Source organism: Mytilus trossulus, chromosome 2, assembly GCF_036588685.1.
Source record: "Mytilus trossulus isolate FHL-02 chromosome 2, PNRI_Mtr1.1.1.hap1, whole genome shotgun sequence".
NCBI lineage: Eukaryota > Metazoa > Mollusca > Bivalvia > Mytilida > Mytilidae > Mytilus > Mytilus trossulus.
In genome coordinates this window covers 32,953,439-32,979,370 of record NC_086374.1, presented here as the reverse complement: position 1 = coordinate 32,979,370, position 25,932 = coordinate 32,953,439, and the positions used below count along the sequence as shown (strand labels likewise).

Here is a 25,932-nt window from a genome sequence, read left to right as displayed (position 1 = left end):
ACTAGAAGAAAACACTAAACCATGAAAATGAGGTCAAGGTCAGATGGCACCTGCCAGTTGGATATGCTCACCTTAACATCATTCCATTCACCAAATATAGTACCTTTTGCATACTGTGTAAGAAAAAACCCAAACTAAACTATTACCTCTGAACCCATGAAAATAAGGTCAAGGTCAGATGACACCTGCCAGTTGGACATGTACACCTTACAATCCTTCCATACAAGTATCTGAGATATAAAGAAGAAGACGTGGTATGATTGCTGATGAGACAAATCTCCAAAAGAGAATGAATGACACAGAAATTAACAACTATTGGTTACCATACAGCATACAACAATGAGCAAAGTCCATACCGCATAGTCAGCTATAATAGGCCTGAAACAACATATGTTAAACAATTCAAATGAGAAAACTAGACCACCAAAACTTAACCTTGTTCACTGATCCATGAAATTAGGTTGAGGTCAAGTGAAAACTGTCTGATGGGGTTCAGGACCTTGCAAGGTATGCAAGTACTAAATATAGTTAACCTATTACGCATAAGAGAGAAATGAAGATAACAAAAAAAAACAAAAAACTTTTTTTTCAAGCAGTCACTGAAACATTAAAATGAGGTAAAGGTCAATGGTCATGTGACAGACAGAAGCTTAGTAACATTATGCATCTATATACAAAGTATGAAGTATCCAGGTCTTCCACTTTCTAAAATATAAAGCTTTTAAGAAGTTAGTTAAATGCTGCCGCTGCTGCTGGATCACCTTCTCTGTTGAGCTTTCTGCTACAACATTTGAAGGCTTGACAAAAACCAATTCGTTTCATTTGGACATAGGGATTTTTAATGTCTAATGATATAAAATGGATTTTTAATGTCTAATGATATAAAATGGATTTTTAATGTCTAATGATATAAAATGGAATTTTAATGTCTAATGATATAAAATGGATTTTTAATGTCTAATGATATAAAATGGATTTTTAATGTCTAATGATATAAAATGAATTTTTAATGTCTAATGATATAAAATGTTTTTAAAACTATCTTCAGGGTTGTGAATTTAATGGAATTCTATGTGGCTTTCAAACAAGTGTCAGAGATGATTAGTTAGTTATAAAACCAGGTTTAATTCATTTTGTACATAAGAAATGCCTGTACCATGTCATGAATATAACAGTTGATTTCCTTTTGTTTAACATGTTTGAGCTTTTGGTTTTGACATTTGATTAGGGACTGTTTTGAATTTTCATTGGAGTTGGATAATTTTGTTATTTTGCTTTTTTCATGGTAAGATTTTACGGGGATAACAGCAATGTGGAAATGCTCAGGTTGTCAATACCTTGCTTTAATTTGTATGCCCTTATGTTATAAAAGAGCTAACGGAATTAACAATACTACATCATCAAGTATAATTCACCAGCATATTATAAGTAACAACCCTTTGACAGAATTTTCAAGGCAAATAAAGGCACATGTTCATCAATGCAACAGCAAAGATAGAGCTTTAAACCATTCTAAGATAAGAAGACAAGACCATAAGATAAAATAAAGAAAACAACCACATCAGATTTTTATTTCAGATATTCACAACTCCATCTAAAAAAAGTTTAAATTTCATATGAGGGTTAATAATTAAACACAAAAAACCCAAAATATATATCTTAAATCATATGTTAAGTAAACTGTGCACATCAAAAGAGAAAGAATATTTCAAAGCAAAATAAGCACAAAAAAGTAAAAAACCTGCCTTTAAAAAAGCAATAAAACTTCAACTTCATTTTATAAATTTCCAAATGATCTATTGGGTAGAAGAAAATATTTTGGTATTTCAATACTTACCAATAATAATATCTATGTAACATTGTGTATGTAGATCAAAAACAATAAATGTAATACATTGTACAATCTTAAGTACTAGTGTTATAAAATTATGTCCTCTCAAGCCGTACCATATCACAAGATAGTATTCAGAAACTGATGAGCAAAGCATCATATAGCTTTTGTTCAAATTGTCCTATTTTAGATTATTTTATGCACTGTCCTTTGAAATTTTAAGAAATTTTTTGTTCTGTAGTGACAATTATCTTAGATGCAGGGCATAGTTATTGAAGTAGACAATTATATTCACAAGTTTTTTTAAAAGCATAATTAAACAGTCAAAATCAGTAACTATTTAGAATATAATAACAAGTGTCTATTTAAAGTAAGGGTGGCCATATTAGATTGGAAGTAGAGGTTATCTGATACAATTCCAACACGCTAAAAAAACTATCAAAATATATGTGCAATACTTGATCTTAAAATTATGTTAAATCGTGTATAAATTTGATTTATAAAACGTCTGTAACACAGCAAAATTAAGTTAACTCGTGAATGAATTTGAAATAACTGCAAATAAAACATCTGTAACACAACAATCTCAGTTTTATCTTCAAACTGTCATCAGCATTTCACAAATAACAGTATTAAAAGTAATAAATCAGACAAAATGTCTTACTCAAAAACATTTATCACTCATAAAAACAAATGCTATAAAACTTATACATGTATAAGTTATCTAATTATCGATAATTATCTGTCTATACATTCTATAATTTTACCTAAAACTACTAAAAGTGTTGATATTACCATGAATACATTTACATTAATGAAGTCTCAATTATTTCTTCAAAATGACTAGTAATCTTGTCTTACAAAAATAGCAAAAATGTGCATTAAAAACAAATGCATTTTCTATCATATTTGAAAATAAGAAGATATGACTGCCAATGAGACAACTCTCCATCATTTTAAAATAAATTATGCAAATCTAGGAATAATAAGTTTAGTATATTGAATATTGTTTTTGTTGGCTAATTAAAGAAATGATCAATCTGTTTATTGTGTTTTGCAGGGGTGAATAGAATAGTAAATGCTGTATCAAAAAATTGGAATGTTAAGGGATAAGGTGTTAATGATGTATGAACGTTTATGAGAAAACTTGTGTAAATGTCTTCATAGAAATAATGTAAACTAGATATTATATAAAACCATTACAGCTTTGCAACTTATCTCATTGAAAAATATATAAGTATAATACTGATTTTAATTTGATTTCAAATGTACAAACTGTTTTGCAAAGTAGTACTCTAGAATAATAGATTTACAAAGTAATCACTGAGAAACAATTTAACACATGATTTTAAAGTGTATTTCATCCATTTAAGGTATGACATCATTTTGAACCATCCAACTTTTGAATTTCACAAACAAAATTTTCACAATGAAATCTCGACTATAATTTACTTCTTTTTTTTCCATAAATAAATCAGAATGTAAAAAAATACAGGATATTTATAAAATACACTTATCTCCTAACAAGTTTAAATCCCTAAAAAAAAATTATATTTATACATGTAACAATAAAATGCTTTTATTGGCTGAGATTCTATGACATTTTAGTACATGTATGAGATAAATATCCTTTCCAATAATTGAAGATCCTATCAATTTCATAAAATATAATGTGAACTTGAAAGGAACTCCACAGAAGGGCATGAAATAATCTATGTATCATGAGGTAGTCAAATATTTTGGTGCACATAAGGGTTGGTGACAATCTTTTTACATCTACCAAAAATCTGCAAGTAACTAGGATTTGACTGGCCTTATTAGTTATTTTTTAAATTTAACAATGAATGCAATAAAAATTTGCACAAACTAACAAATACAAAAAACAGGACACTGGATCTGTATATCAATCAGACTGAAAAACAAATATCTTATTTAATCCTCATGAATTTTTTTTTTTGCTGAAGATACCATAAAATTAAGAATTGGAAATAGGCAATGTGTCAAAGAGACAACAACTTGACCAAAGACCAGAAAACTGCCTAAGGCTTCATTGTATAATTGTCTAATTTATTTTCCAACTTTCCAAAATTATTTTCAACATTTTATTTTGTACAATCCTCATAATATTTTATACAGGGCAAATCACCTATTTTACATTCATATTTGTAATTTCAACAAATAAAATCTTTTTGAACATTAAATAAAAAATACAATCTCATGTAATAAAACAATTAAAAATATGCCATTAACTGAAAAAAGACAATATCCTCTCAAATCTTAATTCATTATAATAAACAAATGTAAAATTAAAATAACTAATGATGTAAAAAACAAACAGCTGCTTTTGTAATTATTAACATGGCAGTAACATTTAACACAGTGTATACATTTAATCACCTACAGAAACATCTTATGCTTGTATATTTAAAGAATTATTACCGGTACATGAAAATTAAAGAGCACCAATAAATAACTTTTTCCCTAAACTGAAAAAAAAGAAAGTTTTAGTGATGATTATTGTATTAACAAATAATCTTAAAGAAAGACATGTTTTAAACCTTATACCATGTAACTGATTAAAAATGTTAACACTTTTATTTTAACAACTCCATCTTAGTTCAGAAAGTCCTGTGGTTTGCTATACTATGTTCTACGATTATCTATCTGCTAGACCTGGCATGGGGAAACCTTCAGCAAATTCCTCAACTTCAGATCTTAGAGAATCCAGCTGTTTAATGATGCCTGCATCACTTATAACAAATTCCTTAAATTCCTTTAATGTTTCTGAAATAAAAAAATTATAATAAATTATCTGGACATCTACATTGAAAATCGTATAAAATGTGTTTCTGGTGTTTCTGTTAATGAAATATTGAACCAATCTATGCATATATAGTAAACTGAGTCCTCTGTGCACATGTTTTACATTTATTGAGAAGCTATAGCCTATAATTAACAAATGAAAAAAACATTCTGTGATTGTTGTTCAAGAACTTTAGCTGATAATCAACTAAAGGGTTAAATTGATAAAGGTGATCAATCCTATTCTTGATAAACAATCAACACAGAATCATGGAGCATGTAAAAAGTAAGTGAAATGATAGAGCGGTGTTAGTTTTTTGTAATTTTTATATTTTTGATGCATTTCCATTTGCTAAATGAAACTTTGTCATGGCTGTTTAAAAATCATTTGGTGTATTAAAATTTTCTCTCCTAAATTTATGCTATCTATAATATCTTCCTTTCTTGTGTTTTCTCATCTTTCATCACGATTTTTAAAATAACTACATCAAGCATGTATCAAAATATTATATAACACATCTTTACTCTCAGCAAAACATCTTTAATAGCTTAATATATAATAATATAAATAATTTCGACACTAAAAATTTAACTTCTGAAAGCAAAGACAGGAAGGACATCCTTATTAGATAAAGTACTCATAAAATAAAATACTGTGGATTCATTATTATCCCTAATACACATTTTTGTGAATTTCATGGGTACAGGTGATTCACAAAATTGAATGCTCAATGAATGACATATTTTCTATAGACTTGTATACAGACTTCAGCAAAGCCACCAAATTAAACATCCACATGTGAGTTTTTCTTAATCCACAAAAATTGGTAGCCAACAAAAAAATAATATCCAGAGTAACAAAAACTTTAATTGTGATAACACTTTTAATGGAATTTCAATATGTGGTATAGAAAATTGTAATAGACTTACTTGTATGCTTCTGTGCATCCAAACATATATGAACTCCACGATCTAGGTATTCCATTACTTTTTTAAAGTCAGCTTCTTTTAATCCACGAGATGTAAGAGATGGTGCACCTACAAAAGAAATAAGTCTTCTGCATAAGAATAAAGAAATGACTGCACAAAACAAATCAGCCTTGTATACAAAGCATTTATTTATGGACTAACACTTGTATTAATTTTACAGTAAAATTCCTTGCATAAAATGAAATATCCTTATTTAAAATTCCTTGCATAAAATAAAATATTCTTCTATTTGGTTAAGAAAACCTCTGAACTTACAATGTGATAAATTTTGCAAAAAGGTGGAGTACCACTTGACTAGAGTCTATGCAAGCTTAAATTGATTATTAACTAGATATCATTGAGATGGAAGCCATCTCTGTGGGCCCCGCTGTCAATAACGTTGGGTAAATAAATATAGTGTGAATCAAAATTGTAAGTGATGGACAGACCAACAGATAGACAGACCTTTGACCTAGGAAGTTGTACATACATCATGACACACCCTCTGGTGTTGGTTAAAATGGATGTCAAGTATAATATTTGAAATCAAAGCGGTTCCCAAGATATAGAGCGGACACAATCTTCAACTCAGGACACAGGGTTGTCAACTAAAACCAAAGTTTTTTTTACCTTCACCTTTGACCTAGGAAGTTGTACATACATCATGACACGCCATCTGATGGTGGTTAAAATGGATGTCAAGTATAAACTTTGAAATCATAAAGGTTATCCAGATATGGAGCGGACACGATCTTTACCACAGGACACAGGGTTGTCAACTGAAACCAAAGTTTTTGACCTTAACCTTTGACCTAGGCAGTTGTACATACCTCATGACACACCCTCTGGTGTTGGTTAATAAACATGTTAAGTATTAAGTATAAAATCAGAACGGTTATCTAGATATGTAGCGGACATGATCTTCATCACAGGACACGGGGTTGTCAACTGAAACAAAAGTTTTTGACCTTGACCTTTGACCTAGGAAGTTGTACATACATCATGACACACCCTCTGGTGTTTGTTAAAATGGATGTCAAGTATAAACTTTGAAATCATAAGGGTTCTCAAGATATAGAGCGGACATGATCATCACCACAGGACACAGGGTTGTCAACTGAAACCAAAGTTTTTTTACCTTGACCTTTGACCTAAAAAGTTGTACATACATCATGACACGCCCTCTGGTGGTGGTTAATAAACATGTAAAGTATAAAGTATGAAATCATAACGGTTTTCTAGATATGGAGCGGACACAAAGTTAAAGTGTTACGGACGGACAGACGGACGGACGGACAGACGGATGGATGGACGGACGGACAGACTGATCACTATAGGGCGACCCGACTTTTAGTCGGGGCCCTAATTATCTCCAATGAAGAGCTGCATATAGATTTATACCTAATACTTGTGCACAGAAATTCAACACAGTAACAAGAGATCCTATCAAGAAATATTTATTTTTCTGAACACCAATAGGTGTCCTTTCTCTGAAACGCTGCATACTTGGTGACGATCTAGCATATCTTATTTAAAAGTTGTCGGTTTGACGTTGCCAGGAATAATTTATAAACTTATAACTGCACATTCAAAGGCAAGTTTGCTCATGTGACTTTCAAATGAATCTCACATGACATTTAAGTGAGTGAAATTTACTTGTGTATTACCTGATAAGCATCCTACCAAAAGACAATAATATGATAAAATGAAACACACAATACATAAACTTTCAGGCACTTTTTACTGATCATGCTTCACTCACCTAAACGTAGACCACCTGGTGTAACAGCACTCTTGTCACCAGCACATGTGTTCTTATTTACTGAGATTTCTACCAATTCTAGAACTCTATCTACTCTTGATCCATCTGTTCCTTTAGGTCTAAGATCTACTAAGACTAGATGATTATCAGTTCCACCTAAATGAGAAATAAATGTATGTTACATTCCTTTACTAATTAAATCAAACATTGTTAATAACCTTCTTTCTAAATTTTTCTTTTAGATATCAGTGCTAAGAAGAGTTATAACTCTAAATCTTATTGACTGCTACTGCATGATAACCATACAAAATGTGTAAAAACAATTATTTTTTTTATTTTAAACATGAAAAACAATTTTTATTTCAAACAAAGTATCAAAAAACCTGACAAACTCTAGATAAGTTCTAGACAAGATGGATGTCCACAATAACACTAGATCAGATTTACTGGATTCAAAAATCTGATTTTACCACCTGTAAATTTGAGTTGTTTCCCCTTGATTGCAGGGTTCTCACTAAAACAAGTCTAAGAATCCAACATTCATGAAAATCTTTCTTCACTCCTCATTTTCAAAGATACATGTACTATAATGTAGTATGAACTGAGCACTATATTAAAACTTAAAAATAATCCTATTTGATGTCATTTCTTTGCTCATTTTGTCGTGGAGAATGATAAGGTAAGTTATATAGCAATAAAATGTCATCTTCTCATTGTTTTCATTCTCAACGAGAACTGACTGTAAAACCTGTTATAGTCTATTGGGATTGATTACAGGTCTCCCTATGACATAAGGAAACTACCATGGACAGGCATTAAGAAAAGTTAAGATTTTAAAACAATTTCTAGAGACTTGCCTTGGATAATACTGAAATCCTCTTAAAGTGTCTAAGTGTTTTTTGCAACTGAAAAAATAGTTGTACTGTAAACTTGCATTTTTCAAATAAGTATCCTTTATCAAATTTCAAATTGTATAAATTAATAGGATCACTTTTCTTCTCAAATAATAAGAATATAGTTTTTTTTTACTTTGGTATAAAGACAATTGTTTCAAGATGTTTTACAAATCCATTTTTCATTGGAAATTATGTAAGAATAAAAGAATTGTGAATGGAACTTGCATGCCTTATTCTAAATAATTTATTAAGCCCAGAAAAGAGGACAGATACTGATTAGAAATAAAGAGTTACTTTCTGCTTCATGTTCTTTCATTTCAAAGATATAAAATACTCCCTTCTTGTGTATTAACTACATACCTGATACAACATCATAACCTTTCTTCAGAAGTTCTGCTGCCATGATCTGAGCATTCTTCACAACCTGTTTCTGATATTCAACAAATTCTCCAGTCATTGCCTATAATGGTATAAATCTATATATACTATGCTATTTTTAACAATGGAAAAACTTATCTTTGTCCTCAAAAGTTTACCATGCTAGACTCTTCTCAAAAACTTGGTACCTTTGTAATAAATATTCATATATCAATAAAAACAAGAATGTGTCCAAAGTACACGGATACCCCACTCGCACTATAATTTTCCATGTTCAATGGACCATGAAATTGTGTAAAAAGTCTAATGTGGCATTAAAATTAGAAAGATCATACCAAAGGGAACATGTGTACTAAGTTTCAAGTTGATTGGACTTCAACATCATCAAAAACTACCTTGACCAAAAACTTTAACCTGAAACTAACACTTTCGTTTTCTATGTTCAGTGGACCCTGAAATTAGGGTCAAAAGTCTAATTTGGCTTTAAAATTAGAAAGATCATATCAAAAGGAACATGTGTACAAAGTTGATTGGACTTCAGCTTCATCAAAAACTACCTTGACCAAAAACTTTAACCTGAAGCGGGACAGACGGACGAACGAACGGACGAATGAACAGACAAACAAACAGGCTGACAAATGGACACACAGACCAGAAAACATAATGCCCCTCTTCTATCGTAGTTGGGGCATAAAAATATCACATGTGATGTTTGCTATCTCAAACTTCAATTATCCCTTTGACACATTAACCATTTCCATTCACAATTTTAATGCTTATTTGTGCATGATTGAGTATTTATATATTAATGCCTCAAAATGTGATATAAATATAAATGCTTTACATCGAGAAGTGAATGCACTGTTTTTTTTGGTCTGATTTAGTTTTTTTCTCTCTCAGATAACAGCGAAACAATAATCCCTCTCAATACAATACATGCACATGTTTAGAGAGGAAGTGCATAGAGATTTTGATTTTAAAGTGTTTAAATAAGAAGTTACTAGTTATTTTTATTGTTCATTGATACTTTGACCAATACAAGTGGCAAAATCTTAATTCTGTGGCATCAGGTTATCTTTTTCAGTCACTAATGTACCATAATAATTAAATAAACAAATCTCTTTAAACAAATAATTCTAATATGATGTTCTTCAAAGGTTTTGAGTACACATCCATGGTAAACCATGTATAAATTGTATATCAGCTGATTGGCAATGTCATGATTTGTTTGGGCTGTTCCAAATAATTTACCACATTATATGCATTTACTGAATAAGATACATGAGGTCAATTTGAGTAAATGACATCTGTCAGAAGCAGCACACCGGATGTTGAGGTTTGCAGGAACATAAAGCATTACAGTTACTATATGTGCCATCACGATTTACTATATGATGTCAGGTATCTATGTACTATTGTAACTATGTTTATTCTTATGTTTGAATATAATATTGAATTATAAAGTAGTATTTATCTTGAGAGTCAACCTAGTCTTATCACAAAGTGAAGTACACATCTCAAAACCTAACATAGGTGCTGTGACCAGGATGTCTCGCTTTATTCCTTCTGGACACAAGACAAAAACAAGACAAACCATATGACAAGCTGATGTCTAACCTGTCTGAGTGCTACAGCAACTGCCCCTATCTGATGCTGATGTGGTCCTCCCTGTAGAGCAGGAAATACACCACTGTTAATACGCTTTTCATAATCATACATGACTTTGTTGCCTTTCTTGTCAACACCTTTCTGACCTTTCCTATAGAATATCATGCCAGACCTGAAAAGATAAACATCAATCATGTCAATGGTTAATTAATACAATGATAAAAATAATTTGAACAACAACTTTTTATCTTTGTATTAGTTAATCATGGGTTGAAATTTTGGCAACACATTCTATATAATCAAATGATTTTTTTAAAAACAAGTTTAAAGCATTTTTTGTATGTTTTCTATTTATTCCAATATTTAACTGGAATAAAGGTCACATATATAGCATTCAGATATATAACATATACTGACTAGTCCTAAAGTAATAGATTGTTCTTTGGCAATTATACATTCAGGCAATTGGAGGTCAAGAACTTCTTGTCCAAATAAATCTTTGACTCAATGGCAAAAAGGTTTAAGATCATGATAAAGCAGTTTAATGTAAAAAAGAGAATATCTATATATTTAAAAAAGTGGATGAATTTTCCAAAGTGACTTGCTAAAAAGATGATGCAAAAAATATTACCATTGTGTTATGTTAAGAGCTATGTTACGACAATACATGACACAAGACAATAATGTTGAACTCTACTTCATAGGTGATGCAATAAAAAATTGAATAAATATAATCATTCTATCTATAAGTTTCTGTGGTAAAAATATCTCTTGGGAGAGTTATTACAGGTAAAATCTAGGTATAACCAGAAAAATTGCTAAACGAGGTATGTAAATACACTCACTAGGTAAACAACGTATGTAAATACACTTACCTTGGAAAACAACGTATGTAAAAACACTTACCTTGGTCCTCTAAGTGTTTTATGTGTAGTTGTGGTCACTACATCAGAATAATCAAATGGAGATGGTATAATACCAGCAGCTACAAGTCCAGATATATGTGACATGTCTGCTAACATTACAGCTTTTACTTCATCACAGATCTGTACAAATAAATTAATAAATATTCTAGTTACTCTCTAAATAAAGATTGTTGTTTTTGAAATATGTCAAAACAATTGAGAAAAAAAAACAGATGCTCTGCAGGGCGCAGCTTTATATGACTGCAGAAGTTGAATCCAGAGTGGTTGGGGCAAGTATGGACACAACATTCAAGCTGGATTCAGCTCTAAATTTGGATTGTGATTAAATAGTTGACACAGCATAGGTTTCTGACACAGAATGAATGTGGTCCAATGAGCTTAAAAAAAATTGTTTGCCTTTGAGCAATTTACTATGCTGTTGAATATTAATCCTCTCAAAAAAATGTTTGAAGAAATTTTCTTTTTATTTATGAAATCCCCCTTTCCCTTATTCCAAAACTGATTTCAATTCAAATTTCTAACGGAGTTTGCAACAATAACTACTCATTTAAATACATCATAAAATATTAAAATGTAAAAACAGTGCTTGTAATCACTGAATGGTAAAGATTGTTTTAATTTATTAGTTGGTAGTAAAAGTGCATATACATTGTATATTGTATAAAACAATGATTTAAGTTGATTCAACTACTATTCTGGACAAAGAAAGATAACTCTAATTTTCAAAGAATATTTCATAAAACTGTGCAATTGAAAATTTCTTGCTATTGCGCAATATTGTGCAATTAGATATTTCTTGCTATTGCGCAATACTGTGCAAATGATGATTTCTTGCTATTGCACAATACTGTGCAATTGAAGATTTTTTGCTATTGCACAATACTGTGCAATTGAAAATTTCTTGCTATTGCACAATACTCAATATAATAATTTTGGACCAACTTGAAAACTGGGCCCATAATAAAAAATCTAAGTACATGTTTAGATTCAGCATATCAAAGAACCCCAAGAATTCATTTTTTGTTAAAATCAAGCTACGTTTAATTTTGGACCCTTTGGACCTTAATGTAAACCAATTTAAAAACAGGACCAAAAATTAAGAATCTGAATACACAGTTAGATTTGGCATATCAAAGAACCCCAATAATTCATTTTTTGATGAAATCAAACAAAGTTTAATTTAGGACCCTAATTTCGTTGGGACCAAAACTCCCAAAATCAATCCAAACCTTCCTTTTGTGGTCATTAACCTTGTGTTAGAATTTCATAGATTTCTATTAACTTTTACTCAAGTAAGAGTGCGAAAACCAAATGTCTTCAGACGACGACGACAACTCCAAAGTGATACCAATATATGACCAAAAAATTTTCAATTTTTTTTCGGTCGTATAAAAATCAGTTGTATCCTGTCTGAAATTACTTGCCTGGAAAAACAAAGAGGGGTGGGGTGGGGGCAAGACCTTTATGGGGAAGTCAGATCAGTGTTTTTAAGCTCGGGATTTCAGGATTGATCCTTTCATGATCTGGTATTTTTGTTGTTGAATGTTGGGATGTCGGGATTTTAATTTCTTTAAATTTGGGACCTCACTATTCCATGTTTTTAAGCCTGGGATTTTTGGATCAGGACCCCTCTAACCCCCAACCCCACCCCCTCAAGCAAGTGTTAAAAAAAATCTTTAGTTATTTATATAGGCATTGAATCATGAAATGAGTTCAATGACAAAGGTCTGTGTACAAGCTATGGATTATTCAGTAACACTAGCTTGTGAATAATAAAACTTATATAAAATAAATTCCTGAACTAACCTGTCTATAAACTTTATAATCTAGAAGTCTGGAGTAAGCTGTTGTTCCTGCAATAATAATCTTTGGACGGAATAATCTGGCTGAGTTTCTCATACCATCATAGTCTATCAGTCCCGAGACTGGCTGAAAATATAAACACAAACATATCAGAGTATACCAATTAAGAGAACAAAAAACATGATATTAAACAAGAGACTGAACAAATAAAAGTGCTTCAAAGCATTGAAGGGTAAAGATTGCTTTAATTTATCAATGAGAAGTAAAATTAAATACTGCATTGTATAATATTGTAGTTGATTCAACTGTAGTTCTGGACAAAGAAAGATAACTCCAATTTTTAAAGATGATCAAGTTATGGCTTTTTAACTGTTTTGATCTGAGCGTCACTGATGAGTCTTATGTGGACGAAACACGCTTCTGGCGTATTAAATTATAATCCTGGTACCTTTGATAACTATTTATGTACTTTTCTTGACAAGTAAAACATTATTTTGTGACATGAATATCTGAGCATATATTTCATTGATAAATTTCTGTTCAATGATATAATATAGAATGTTACGATCAATATACTATATTACTATAGCTTAAATGCAGTGAAAAGTCAGAGAGATTTTGATTTCAATTCAGCTCCATCTTGTCCAAAAATGACAAACTTATTAATACTTTCAATATCATTGATTCAATGACAATGTATAGAATCATGAAGTAGTGACTGCAATTTTTTATAATGTTTAAACGAAGACAACAAATCTTTTGATATAAATTAAACTAATACTGTGGATTCATTTATATTCATGGGTGCCTATTTTCCGTGGATTGAGGAAAACTTCCATTTTCTTGGATATTTGATTATGTCATTTATCTTAGTCTGCATATATTTCTATGGAACATTTGTTACTGTTTAGCATTTAAATTTGTGGTTTCTCCGTGCCCACAAATTTCACGTTAATGAGTATCCAACAAATAATAATGAATCAACAGTATATAAAATTATAATTGGTACACATGTTTATACATGTATGCAACAGTAACTATGGACATAAGTAATATATGATCCTCACAAGACTCCTTGTGAAATCTTAAAAGCAAGTGTTTGAACCTGTTTTCATGTAATTGATTTTAAACAGACAGAAAATTTAAATCTATTTAACTTTGTTTTAATGTAACAATTTTTAAACGGAAAGAGGTATTTAACATTGTTCATTATTATGTGACGAGTGAACCAACACCTTCTAATGGAAAAGCTGGTAGAGTAACCAAGATGGATACCGAAGTATGCTGTGGTTGTCTTAAAACCTCATGGAAATATAATATGTAGAGACAACAACATCTGGGTTACCGCAAGGTGATAGTTTTAGTGAGTCGACATGTTTCGCCGCTAATGCGGCATCATCAGGACAATATTACAGAGTTTACATGTTCATAAAGTGTATATAATGCGGTTGTATTAATTATGACGTAAAAGAATATTCTTTTACGTCATAATTAATACAACCGCATTATATACACTTTATGAACATGTAAACTCTGTAATATTGTCCTGATGATGCCGCATTAGCGGCGAAACATGTCGACTCACTAAAACTATCACCTAGCGGTAACCCAGATGTTGTTGTCTCTACATATTATATTGTTCATTATTGTTTGAATGTGACAATTTTCAGAAAGAGGTATAAATTGTATTAAAAGACTGAGTAATTTTGTTCTATATTACAACTTTGATCAAAATGTATACAGACGTTGAACACAATATTATTGATCTCAATATTTGATGCAAGATTTCAGTTTTTATCGTATATATATATATTTCTGTTGAGTTGTTTTCGTTGTGATCAATTGTACCAATTTTATGAGGCATAATTAGTACGTGAAGTCATCATTTGCCTTTATGAAAGTAAATGAAAATTTGTATTTGTCTGGCATTTAAATTCATTGCTTCCTCTCACCTACCAAAATTGATATCCATGAATATTAAAGATCTTTTTATATGTATTCACTTACATCTATTTTGTATGGCATGGATTCAAAGTATATTGAAGTAGCTGATATCCTTTTTGTGTCTGTCATAAAACCATGAGTTAAACTGAAAAAAATAATTGATTGAATACATTGAAATAAGTCAAACTTAACTTGAAAATTGAAAATATACATGGAAACAAGAATGTGTCCCCAGTAAACGAATGCCCCATCCGCACTATACTTTTCTATGTTTAATGGACCATGAAAATGGGAGAAAATCTCTAATTTGACATTAAAATTTGCAAGATCATATCATAGGGAACATATGTACTAAGTTTTTAAGTTGATTGGACTTCAACTTCTTCAAAAACTACCTTGACCAAAATCTTTAACCTGAAGCGGGATGAATGGACAGACGACCAGACGGACGCACAGACCAGAAAACATAATGCCCATAAAAATAACCTGACATTGTTTCTGTTTTACTTTATTTAGAACATAAACACTTGGGGAATCCCTCTCTCTGTAGTGAATTGACATGCCTTACACAGGCTGCTAGCAATGATGCCATTACTTTAAAAACTCTTCTCATCAATAACTTAATTTTTATCATGTTTATGGAAAAGAAATTACAATCAACCAAGATAATATGCAGATTATAGACACATCCTAGTTTCAACATAAGTGATAAAGAGATAATAGATCTTTGCAAAATGTACTTGAATGTATGATACTGTATCAGGCAAGATAATCCAACATGGAATGCAGATCCATTAATTATAACATCTTGACCATCAAAGTTTATAAGAATTTTAAAACTTTGATTCAAATTGTTTCTGGTGTTTGTTGAGGATTTTAAAGTTCTTAGTCATAGTTATTTGTACCAATAATATTCAGGAAAAGCATTTAGATGGAATTAATTTTAACATATAAATGAATCACATGTATTTAATTAAACCATTTTAATAAGTAATTGGACTTAAAAAATTATATTTATGAACTCATTTCAAAACCAGATTATTTAAATGTACCGGTAATCTAAAAGTCATCAAAAGTTAATATGAGGATTTGCTCTGATTTTAAATAGATATTAACTTCCTTTATTCAAATTTGAAATAAAGTCTTAAAGCATGTGAAAACTTTATAATCAGTTTATAAAATACATTTATTCAAGGATGTTTAATTATAAGCTGTTTCATTCTATCAAGTTTTTGACAAGTATTAGACAACTTGTTTTAAGAATGTTGAAATGGTTAAGATTGGCTTGAGACAAGGTTGAGAAATATCAAGACAAGAACAAGACTGGTAAAAAACTAGTTGAAACAGACAGATACATGTACCAATTAAAACAATATAGTAATTTTGCCCCATGTAAGATTTTCTCAAAATGCTTAAGATTTATTTTCGTTGTCCATGAATATAGTCCTTAGTGTGGACAGTGTGTTACTTGCCAATTTTTTTTATACCCCTTCCAAATTTATTTCTCCATGTTTTTTGCCTCATATAGCAAGTCAATGCAAGTAGGGGGGTGAAATGACACTGTAAAAAAAATTGGGTCATAAATATTAATTTAAAGTTGTGATTAGGTCCAGCTGAAAAAGGTAAAAAATTAGCACTTCAGAAGCTGTCAAAAGATTTCAAGACCCCCTTAACATAAAATTATCCATATTTTGAGTTAGAGCTGATGACATTTTCTATAATTTTAATATAATTTGTCCCAAAAGTAGTACAACACACTGTAAAAATATTATTGAGAAAGCGCAGGTGGGATTTTTTTAATTTTCATTTATTGTCTAAAAGAAATGCACTACGAAATAACTGTGTACTCGGACCTAAGAGGTGAAAACAGGAAATATGGAATCTGTACTTTGGCAACTTCCCTGAATGATTTGATGGTGTCAATTTGTCAAATAGCATAAAACTAAAGGATTTAATCTTTTATTTGATGAATTTCTGCAAAAATCCCCAATTTTGGCATTATATGGTCAATATAAGCATTTCATAGCTTTTTCAATTTTGATGCATAAGTGGCATTCTGACTTTCTATCTGACAGGTTTTCATGTGTCAATTTTTGTGTTTCTATGCTTTAATCCAGTTGTATTACTCATTTGTGAACTCTGAATCTACAGAAAAGAAGATTATCTCAGATAATATGTGCAAAATGTGTTGTATAAATGACCCTCCTCTAACACCCTGTTTGGATCAAGTTAAATGTGAGGAGCATAGCACATAAAAGTTGAAGTCCATAATATAGACCTCACTAAATTTGTATAAAAAGCACTTAACTATGTCTTTTGTACCTGTTCAATTTCACATAATATGTTTCTTTACTTCTGTAGGATAGCATGTTGTTCAAATATAAGCCTGTTGAGACTAAAATTGCATTCAAGTTTTTCACTAAAAAGTGAAAAATCTTAGTATCAGACCATACTGTCTGCAAAAAAAGTTAAATGTAAGAGTCTTTTTGTGCCCAGATTTATTGTATCATGTCACCTGAGTATAGAAATGATAGAAAAGACACACATTTTTATTTCATATAGTTTCAATGTGCATATTTAACTGTAAATATGTGCTACTGCCTAAATTGACTCTAAATTATTTTCAGTCTTACTTGGCCTAAGACACTTTCAAACTAATATGATATGTTATTTGTAAGTTTTCTTTCCATTTAAAGTATATTAAATACATATGTCAGGATTGTTTATAATAAAAAAAGCTTCACAAATTTAAAATTGCTGGAAAATATAACATCTTCATGTAAGGCCCCTCTTCATTGGAAAACCTCCATTTTTAGGCACAGGCTCATATAAATTTGACTTTTGAATAATAATGCTAAGTCTGATATATCAAATTAGTAGTCTATTGCTTTAGATACATGATATATTATATATTAAGGCACTTTATATGTATTTTTTTGCAATATTTTAATTTTGAAAGCCCCAAATGTTGATAGTTGAATTTTCTCAATTTAAACAACTAAATTTAACACGCAAAGTTGAATATAGAATTAATCATAGTCTATAATATATATCCTATTGCTATGAAACTTTGTAAGCAGTCTTATAATATATTAAGCTTTGGTCATACCAAGTTTTATTAAGATTGGTCAACTTTATCTATCCTATTAGGTCTGAGTACACAGTTATCGTCCTTTGATTTTCGTTGTCCACGAATATAGTCCTTAGTGTGGACAGTGTGTTACTTGTCAATTTTTTTTATACCCCTTCCAAATTTATTTCTCCATGTTTTATGCCTCATATAGCAAGTAGGGGGGTGAAATGACACTGTAAAAAAAATTGGGTCATAAATTTTAATTAAAAGTAGTGATAAGGTCTGAAAAAATGTCAAAAATTAGCACTTTGGAAGCTGTCAAAAGATTTCAAGACCCCCTTAACATAAAATTATCCATATTTTGAGTTAGAGCTGATGAAATTTTCTATAATTTTGATATAATTTCAATGTCCCAAAAGTAGTACAACACACTGTAAAAATATTATTGAGAAAGCGCAGGTGGGATTTTTTTAATTTTCATTTATTGTCTAAAAGAAATGCACTACGAAATAACTGTGTACTCGGACCTCATGGACAACAATAGTCTTCACAAAATTTAAAAGGAAATACCAAACTAATTCACATAAGTGGCAGATATTAATACAACAATAATTATTTTTTCTCTCTATATAGAACTGAAAATTAGAAAGAACCTTACACATAAAATCTTTGAAACATCAAATACATAATATGTTTTGTACGCTTTTTAATATGAATACAGATACCTTGAGACCAACAATATATGTCAATCAGACAGCAACCCAACAAAACAATTAAACATGTTGCTTACATTTTTACATCTAAATATTATATAATAAAGGTAAATTTGAATGTTTTTTCTTCATTGAAGATTGAGTGTGTTGTTGTGCATTGTTTTGTAAGGTTTGTGTCTGATGTTAAAACATTAATAAATTTAAACCTGATTTGCAGCATTAAATTACTTACTGTCCTCCATCTGGTAAATCAAGGCCCATAATTCTGTCATGTGGCTCAAGTAGTCCAGTGAAAACTTCAAAATTAGCAGGACTTCCGGAGTACGGTTGTACATTGACACCCCATTGTTCTGGGTCTAACTTGAAACATTCTAAAGCTCTCTTCTGGCATAGTCTCTCTACATCATCAATAAACTTGTTACCTCCATAATATCTGATAGAAACAAATTTATTCAGTTACCTCCATAATATCTGATAGAAACAAATTTATTCAGTCATTATTTTCTTTCAACAGGTTTCTTTAAATTCAGAATTTTGTAAATACATCAAGGTCAGAATAAAATAATATGCTAAACGCAAGAAATACTTTGACAGTTTCACTAAAACAAAAATTGGAATATTGTTAAAGATACTAAGCATACGCCCACTTGTAATTTAAGTTATCACAAAACAGGAAGCGTTTGTCAGATCCAAAAGTGCATAAAAGATACACATTCTCATGTCACTACCCCTACATGTACTCCTAATTAAAATGTAGGAAAACAGTCTACAGTTGTTTGACAGATTCAAAAAGTGATTGACCAAATATGAAGACTCTGTTTTATAGCAGTATCCAATAAAAGTGTCACAAACATGTTTAAGTTCATAAGATATATTTGATACAATGAAAAAAGTACTAATGAAAGGGAAGTAGATATTTGACATATATTCAAAAAGACTTCATAATAATCAACTTACAGTCAAACTACTGACCAAATATGAAATTATTCTGTACTGTTCCAATAGTTAGAGTAAAAAAAGTGTGACAATTTTTTTTCTGTTCACTTAACATATTGAGAAATTTAAAATATCTGCAAACTAGAAATAGGTATTTGACAGACAAAAAAGTGCTTGTTGGTGACAACTATTAATTTGCACTGCAGCTGATTAAATAAGATGTCATATTCTGTAAAATAGTTTTTTACATAAGTATGACACAAATGTTTGTTGAACAAATGGGAAAATAGCAGTTATATTTAACATTAAAATTCAAGAAAATTAATAGTTCCTGAATTATGTAGACAAAACGTGTGTCTGGCATACTAAATTATAATCCTGGTACCTTTGATAACTATTAAAGAACTTTTATTGTACACCGAAATACAACATCATAATTAAATGGTTTAAGCTATTTCAACTGACAATGAGGTTCCATATACAAAATATTTTATGGATTTGACTTTATAAATGTTCACCTACCAGGTAATTAAGACACCTAATAATTGGCAACATAAATGAGTCACTGGGATATTGGGAAGAGCTTTATCCCAGAGTGCACCTGCTTGGTGTGTGAGTGTGTTTTCCTGTAGTAATGAACAGTACAAATGACCTAACTTACCTAGCACCTGGGTAACCCTCAGAATATTTATTGGTCAGACATGATCCTAAAACTTCTGTTACAGCTCGACTTGTGAAATTCTGAAATTAAAATAAAACAGTTGGTGTTGCTAGAATATTATACATGTTTAAACTACACTGCAGCAACAGTGCTCCAGCTAGAAATTGAAAGGGGCAGGGTGCCAGTGGAGAGCAGGGCAATTCTCAATTGGGTTCGATCTATGTTTCTTTGTACATGTGTATCCATCTTACATGAACATGTCAACGCATGTAACACAGGAACAAATTTAAAATGAATGGAACAATATTGGAAGTTCAGGAGAAGTTTTATGTCATGGAAAACATCATCAACATATTATAATGGACCCCAGTAATGGCAGTCCACGTACAATTATGCAGCTGAGCATTCTGCTAATACCAGCATTTAGGCCAATGAGCTAAACTAGAGGCTATAAAAAGCATGTGAGTGTCACTCACCTAAATCTACATGTATATGCATCTTCAACAAGTGTCAAGAAAATGACTTACCTCAGAAGCAATCAGTTCAAGACCTCTAATTTGTCTATTCTTTTCATTCTTGATAATTGCCAATATTTCTGGATCATCCTCTGCCAAAGGTTCATTTCCTGTCCATAGCAGACGAAGGCTGTTCCTTGACAGGACAGACCGTCCAAAAGCCTGAAATATTTTTTGAAAAGTCAATAGTGAAGTAAAACAGGGATTAAAATTTAATCCATAACTATACGCGTATGGTCCGACCGTAGGCATATGGTCAGACCATATGAGTATTATACTTGTTTGGTTATTAACGGGCCAGACCATATGAGTATTTGAACCATATAGGTATTTTTTTTCAAATATACAATAGAAATAATACGTATTAGTTTTACATTTCAGAACTACATAAACATTAAATATTGATGCCACAGTCAGTTGATCTTAGTTTTCATTGCTAATTGTATTCGTGTATGCTTTTGTAAACTTAGCAATGGCATTCACACAGTACCATACATGTAGCGTGATTGCTTGTTTTGACTGCGTGCAGTGATATCGACTCGGACAATTCCGATGTGTCTACCGTGTTTTTAAAAAACTCTAGGTCTCCAATATATATCGTAAAATGAATATCACAGATCAAATTTAATAAAGGCAGTAGGTATTTCATGGCTCTTAAATGCTATTTTACCGGTCTTATAATGAAGATTAAAATAGAATTATAGAAATAAAGAATAGAGGGAATAAAAAGAAACATACACTTTTATTATTTTACTTATCAAAAATGTCTTAAAAAATATCATGATCCTTGCCGGTGATGTCACCTACTTTAAACAATAAAATTTCTTTTACAATATGTTCATTTGATTTTGACATCTTCTTATAATTGTACTTACAAATAGTAAGTAATATTAAGTGTGTGAAACTGTTTTTTTATAAGTTTTTTAAATATATATCATAAAATGACATTTTAGTGACGTAACAAGTCACACTTAATGAAGAGTTTAAAAATATACGTGTTGATTACCCCGACCATATGAGTATATACCCATATGGTCATGACCATACGGGTATGGTCCAGATACTGATATGGTCCGGAACATATACTCATGAACAGCAAAAATGATGCAACCCAGTTTGGAACAACATGAAATTGAGAATGGAAATGGGGAATGTGTTAAAGAGACAACCCGACCATAGATCAGACAACAGCCAAAGTCCACCAAAGAGCAGTGTTTTGTGGGAATAAGTGTAGTGTTTAAGTTTAACAACATTTGGTTGAGGCAAACAAAGTCTTATATTTCCAATCAGGTGTTGTCAGATGAAACAGTTGACATACTTGGGTAGGCTGGCTAAAAAAGAAAGGTAGGCATATTACATGTATACACAGGGATCTCCATGGATGAAAATTGAACGATGGAGGAACTTTCACAATCAGAAACCGTATCTACACCGTACAGTGTAGCGTGATCCAAATTATTTCATCCCTCCACATAAGAATAGGTGAACATGCTAATTCATTGCTTATCTAAATTTCCATTATAAAAACTATATAGAAGTATATATATTGTGGGTCTCATTGGGGTCTAAGCGTGACGCGGGGTTGCAGAATTTTTGTAAGCGTGACATGTGAAAGTCAAATTATTGTGGCGTGAAAATGGGAAATGAGGTCTTGCAGGACCCGGGAAATGACAAAAAAAATAAGAATTACTTACGTACACAGTGTAAGCGGGATACGGGAATTTGACAAATCAGTAAGCGGGATCTGGGATCAGAACCCCCCAATGAGACCCCCTATATTTTCAATAATTGCAGTTTTGTAACCCTTCAAAGGCCAAGCCATGCCCCTCCCTTTACCTTAGTCGAGAATAACCAATAGCTATCACGAAGGTCCCCATGCAGTTTTCTTGCTATTCTTAGTAATTGTTATGGGGGTTAAAAATAATATGGAGCTTATTTTTCACGGACACTCAAATTCAGAAGTCATGAACCCATTGCCGGTTTAGCTGGTTTGCAGCAACGACAAAACGAGTTGTACGGGTTATGTTAAAGGTTAAAAAGATTTGTAAAGCAAACGTTGTCAAATGAAAAGGTTTTAATGACTTTATTTAGCAAATCTATGCTATGCAACATGTATCTTTCGAGTCTGAATGAAACGCACGAATGAAACCAGAAACGCGGATGTATCAATTTGATTGTAATCTACGAAATGAATTCGGAATTACAATAGGATATTTCCTTAACGGGAAATATTAAAAGTTGTTACTTTTCAACTTTTAAAGTAATTCTATATTATGGTTACAATACAGCAGTACTCGAGATATTTGCGATGAAATAATAATTACTGTTTTATGTCTTATTTTGTACTTCTTAAAAAGGGGGATGCTGATTGCGTAAGTCAAAATAAAAGCATGTGTTTGACTTGTTAAACTTTGTAACTGGATTATAAATTTATTTATTTAATCTGAATTATCGTAGGCATTTGCGGAAACTTTGTTGAATAATTCAACATATGAATCGTCTATCTTCTGTCTGGTTTGTTGATCTACCTGTACAAGCTCAGGTACAAGTGATTAGCGATCTTCATCCATATATATCTCTCAGGCGTTTAATAGAACTGTATTCAATTATACTATAAAAAACGCCTGAGGGTTATGCAATTACATGCATTTGATTATAATTGCTAAAAAAATGGCGTCAGGCTATAAAAGCGATCACAGTTTTGAACGATGGCGGAAGACTATTGAACGATGGCGCAAGTCATTTGACGATGGCGCAAGACATTTGACGATGGCGCAAGACATTTGAACGATGGCGGTGCGCCATTGTTAAAGTCATATGAAATGAGTGAGCAGTGAAAAATCATGTTTATGTTTCTTGAACCAATGCATGTATATATATCATAAACTTAGTCCTCTGTGCACTAGTTTTTTTTTCTCTCTGTTTGTTTTTATTTAACAAATATGGCTGCTCATTAAATGCCGTGTTTTGAAGCCAAGCTTTACCAAATTGTCACCTTATAGTAAACAAATCACAAAAAGCATGGGTATTGAGCACGTGTTTAACATGTTTAGTCAGATATTTTTTTATTTCAATGACAGAATCATGCGTATTGCGATCACCGGATTTTTACGAGGAGGGTTACGCTCAGGTCACTATGCATACGGCAAATATGTCGGCGAATTGCTTCCTGGAGGCAAGCAATTAAAATTAAGTAAACTTCTTCTAAATGTGGACAAATTAAAGAATTTTCATCAGAAAAAAGTATATGTACATAAGTTGTATAATGAAAACTATCCATTTAGTTATAAAAAACGTATGCATATTTTTTTTTAATTTGAGGTTTCTTATGACTTTAAACAGGCCATGGAGATCCCTGTATACACCATCGTGTTGTTGAATTTACTGCATAACAATTTGAAGTGGGGTTGACAAAAGAAAAATTGAAATGTAACTGAATGTCGCAACCATTTACTGGAGACATTTTTATCACATTTAAATGAAGTAACAAACTTATTTTGCTGCAGAAATTTAGGTTGATGTACGTTTTCGAGTAACAAGCACCAGAACTTGCAGAAATGCAGGAAGTGATAAAAAGTTGTATTTTTATCAAATAAACTTCTACACACTGCAAAGACAATGCTTCAACCTCTTTTCTAAAGATAATGAATCGTTTATATCTAGATTTAATTATCAATAAAAAATTGATGTTTCATCAACTTGGTAAAAATTGTAAATGTCCAATGACAGAAACTGAAAGCAAGTATCAACAAGAACAGGGCGTTTTCCCTTTTGGTGGTTGGGGAAAGCAAAGTGACCGTTGGGAAAGCGACTTCCTTGCCCATGTCGCCTGGTAGCGTGAGCCCTGTATGACCAGTCGTAGGAAGGTGTTGCTAAAAAAAAAAGCTTTTCAAGGTCATAATTATTTGGACTATCTGTAAAAATGCATTATTGTGCAGACGGAGGATGGCCTTTATCAGGGCTCTGGGATCAGGGGTTTAAAGCTTTGGAATTTGGAATTGATCCTTTCAGGGTTTTGGGAATTCTTTTTTTCAAAATGCGGAATGTCAGGATTTAAATTTCTTCAACTTTGAGACCTCAAGATTTCTTGATTTTAGGCGGAGGATTTTTGGATCAGGACCGCTCGGAGCCCCCATCCCCCTTTTTAGTGCAGGCACAAATGTATCAAACCAGCTGGCAACAGTGTATACATGATACATGCATGTTTTAAAAGAACTTATGACTGTTTTTACGAAATTTCATGAATTGCATTGTCTTCGTGTATTCTTTAATAAGTTTCGTACTTCATTTAAAAAAAAAAAAAAACGGTTTACAAAGAATACAAGAGTTTCTGGAAAATTTCCACGCTCCAAGTTTTTTGATACTGGTGACGTAACATAAAACTTTTTACCGTGCTTGCTTTGTGTCAATAAGTAACTTTTTTCATTAAAATAATTCCTGAGACATTTTGACCAAATTGTCATATAAAGTTTGTACCAATAGTGCATATTTTAAATGTAAATTATGAAAACTTACTGCAGAAAATTTCCTCGACAACATCTTTTAACCTTTGACCTGTTATAAGTAATATGTAATTAAAAACCGGATCCGGTTGGTGAAATACGGAAAAAATTCCATTGAATCAAGAAGAGCAAAAATGGGGAAGCTTCACCGATACTGAAAAAATATTTATAGAGATAAAAAAAAAAAAAAGACACGCACGAACAAAATTATATCAGTGAATGAAGATAATGAAAATAAAAGGAGACAGAAAATAATAAAAAAAAATGTCTTAATATGTGTGTTTTGTTTGTTTGCATGTTATTTGCTTACATTATTTATTATAATGTCGATTTTAAAAGCTAAGTTGAGCTTGTGACAGTGTTACAGTTTGTTTACTATGTATCGACAATTTTGATTTAATTTGTATTAAGTAGAAAGTCCAGCCAAATTGCCCAAGCGTGCGAGTCCCAAGACTACTAGTGAGTCATACACTTTGATAACTTTGGGATATTATACTGATCTATACTTTATTGACGTTTAATAATAGTAGAATCAAGAATTTGACACAATTGTATATAGCAATACACATGTTATAGTATACAAATCCTTGGTATGATAGTCCTACTAGTGAAG

The 25,932-nt window shown here is 31.4% G+C and overlaps 1 protein-coding gene across 1 annotated transcript; it reads right to left on the bottom strand.

Moving 5' to 3' along the window:
* Positions 1 to 1,544: 1,544 nt before the first annotated feature.
* Positions 1,545 to 25,421, bottom strand: LOC134707033 (serine hydroxymethyltransferase, mitochondrial-like). The gene is made up of 12 exons (XM_063566511.1): positions 25,333 to 25,421; positions 20,830 to 20,979; positions 20,303 to 20,382; positions 18,938 to 19,138; positions 14,983 to 15,064; positions 12,979 to 13,101; positions 11,153 to 11,292; positions 10,256 to 10,418; positions 8,621 to 8,720; positions 7,365 to 7,520; positions 5,564 to 5,671; positions 1,545 to 4,615 (listed from the first exon to the last, which is right to left on the bottom strand). The coding sequence occupies exons 1-12, from the start codon at positions 25,354 to 25,356 to the stop codon at positions 4,488 to 4,490; spliced, it is 1,455 nt and encodes a 484-aa protein (XP_063422581.1). The 5' UTR covers positions 25,357 to 25,421; the 3' UTR covers positions 1,545 to 4,487.
* Between the last annotated feature and the right edge of the window lie 511 nt (positions 25,422 to 25,932).

What these genes read in the sequence shown, in the direction of transcription:
- LOC134707033 (XM_063566511.1), bottom strand. Translation starts at nt 25,356, where the DNA reads ATGTTGTCGAGGAAATTTTCTGCA. An exon ending in AAAACACTTAGAGGACCAAG is followed by an intron (nt 10,419 to 11,152) that starts GTAAGTGTTTTT and finishes TTATCTTTTCAG; the next exon opens with GTCTGGCATGATATTCTATA. An exon ending in AGGTTATGATGTTGTATCAG is followed by an intron (nt 7,521 to 8,620) that starts GTATGTAGTTAA and finishes TTTCTCATTTAG; the next exon opens with GTGGAACTGATAATCATCTA.